At 49.2% G+C, this 2,500-nt stretch overlaps 1 protein-coding gene across 1 annotated transcript in view; it reads left to right on the forward strand.

Annotated features, from left to right (window-relative positions):
- Positions 1–2,500, forward strand: part of cbx6a (chromobox homolog 6a) — a 22,333-nt gene that overhangs the window by 11,964 nt on the left and 7,869 nt on the right. Inside the window, exon 6 of the mRNA XM_052517847.1 lies at positions 2,421–2,500. This exon is cut by the window's right edge and continues 679 nt beyond it. Coding sequence (XP_052373807.1) covers positions 2,421–2,500 — 80 coding nt within the window. The remainder of the gene's footprint in view (positions 1–2,420) is intronic.

The following is a 2,500-nucleotide window of genomic DNA, read 5'->3' on the forward strand; positions in this document are numbered from 1 at the left end:
CAGCCCAGCCCATACTCTGACAGGCCACCCATGGTCTCCCCTCCTCTCCCAACCCCAGCCAGCCCAGCCCATACTCTGACAGGCCACCCATGGTCTCCCCTCCTCTCCCAACCCCAGCCAGCCCAGCCCATACTCTGACAGGCCACCCATGGTCTCCCCTCCTCTCCCAACCCCAGCCAGCCCAGCCCATACTCTGGCAGGCCACCCATGTTCCCCCCTCCTCTCCCAACCCCATCCAGCCCAGCCCATACTCTGACAGGCCACCCATGGTCCCCCCTCCTCTCCCAACCCCATCCAACCCAGCCCATACTCTGACAGGCCACCCATGGTCCCCCCTCCTCTCCCAACCCCATCCAGCCCAGCCCATACTCTGGCAGGTCACCCATGGTCCCCCCTCCTCTCCCAACCCCAGCCAGTCCTCCTCTGGATGGCCTCAATCCTCTCTAGTTTGGTCTCCCTGTTCCTCCTCCATTCTCTCCCAGAACCAGCCTGTCCTCCCTTCTCCTCTCCCCATCTCTGGCTGGCCTCCCATTGCGGTTTATGGACTGGACAGATGGGACTTCCTAGTGTGATGGCTGTCACTCCAGGACATCTACAGCACCTGGTGTCACAGGAAGAAGAAGAACATCATCAAGGACCTCAGCCACCCATGTCATGGCCTGTTCACCCCGCTACCATCTAGAACCCGGAAACAGTACAGGTGCATCAAAGCTGGGACTGATAGACTGAAAAACAGCTTCTATCTTCAGGCCTTCAGACTGTTAAATAGTCACCACTAGCTGGCCTCAGTACTCTGTCCTGAACCTTAGAGACTGCTGTCCTATGTACATAGTCATGGAACACTCGTCACTTTAATCATGTTTACATACTGTTTTACCCACTTCGTATGTATATCATGTATTCTAGTCAAGGCTTATCCTAACTACTGCGGTAAACCTTTTCTACTCATAAACTGTCCATACTGTCTAGGCCCACCATCATATACATACACTGAGTAGACAAAACATTATGAACACCTGCTCTTTCCATGACATAGACTGACCAGGTGAATCCAGATGAAAGCTATGATTGATTTCCCTTATTAAATCCACTTCAATCAGTGTAGATGAAGGGGAGGAGATGGGTTAAATAAGGATTTTTAAGCCTTGAGACAATTGAGACATGGACTGTGTGTGTGTGTGCCATTCAGAGGGTGAATGGGCAAGACAGAATATTTAAGTGCCTTTGAACAGCTGTGGTAGTTGGTGCCAGGCCACTGGCTTGTGCCAAGAACTGCAACACTGCCGGGTTTTTCACGCTCAACAGTGTCCTGTGTGTATCGAGAATGGTCCATCACCCAAAGGACATCCAGCCAACTTGACACAACTAAAGGAAGCATTGGTGACAACTTGGGCCAGCATCCCTGCGGAACGCTTTCGACACGTAGAGTCCATGCCCCGACAGAGTGAGGCTGTTCTGAGTGCGGGGATTTGACTGTATTGTTTTGTGTTGTTAGATATTACTACACAGCTGGAGCTAAAAACATAACAATTTCGCTGCACCTGCGATACAATCTGCAAAATATGTAGGCGACCAATAACGTTTAATTTGATTTGATTTACTAGAGTATATTGTCCAGGCAGACTAGACTAGACTCGTGCTGTGCGTGGGGGATATCGTATCGAAGTGTAGGTTTATGTTCCGGTCTGGTAATAGAGGATGTATGCCTCATACACGCGTCTGCTGTGAGCGCGCACATACACACACACAATCCATTAAACGGGTCTAGTATTTTGGCCTCTCTCTCTCACACACACACACACACACACACACACACACACACACACACACACACACACACACACACACACACACACACACACACACACACACACACACACACACACACCTCTATCGTATTAGATGGTGTTTATAATGTTATTTTCCTCTTCACCTCCAATGACGCATCCCACACATACACACTCTCCACTCCCTCGTCTGTCTCCCCACCTACTCTGTCACGGTTCCCATAGTAACTACGGACGGAGGACAGGAGCGGAGCTTAGCAACACCGAGAGAGGGAGACGGTCTTTCGATTTAGGCCTGCTGACAGAACAATCGGTATTTCTACATTTAGAGAAAAACGCAACAAACGCGTCTGTCAACCGCTGTCGTTTGTTTTCTGCGCGTTGGGAGTTTTTTTTAGGGGTGGCGTATTATAATATAGGCCTAGGTTATTCGTTTTATTTAATCATAGAAAAAAGCAGGTAGATTAATCAACTGATAGGCTATCGAGGAGCGGATTATGAAATCGCACGAGTGATGTTGGCTATAGCATTTTCATAGCCTAGTGTAATCTAGATTGTGAGGGAGAAAACTGACCTTATTTTTCAGTAGAATATATCTTAACAACTGAATTTGATCTCTGATTTGTAGGCTAATCTATCGATCGCTTTAGCCCATCTCGCCGCGCTGCCGCTATGAAGTTCGTTGTAGTCTTGGTCGGTGCTGGTTCCGTGGT

The sequence above is a fragment of the Oncorhynchus keta genome, unplaced genomic scaffold (assembly GCF_023373465.1).
Source record: "Oncorhynchus keta strain PuntledgeMale-10-30-2019 unplaced genomic scaffold, Oket_V2 Un_scaffold_984_pilon_pilon, whole genome shotgun sequence".
Lineage (NCBI taxonomy): Eukaryota > Metazoa > Chordata > Actinopteri > Salmoniformes > Salmonidae > Oncorhynchus > Oncorhynchus keta.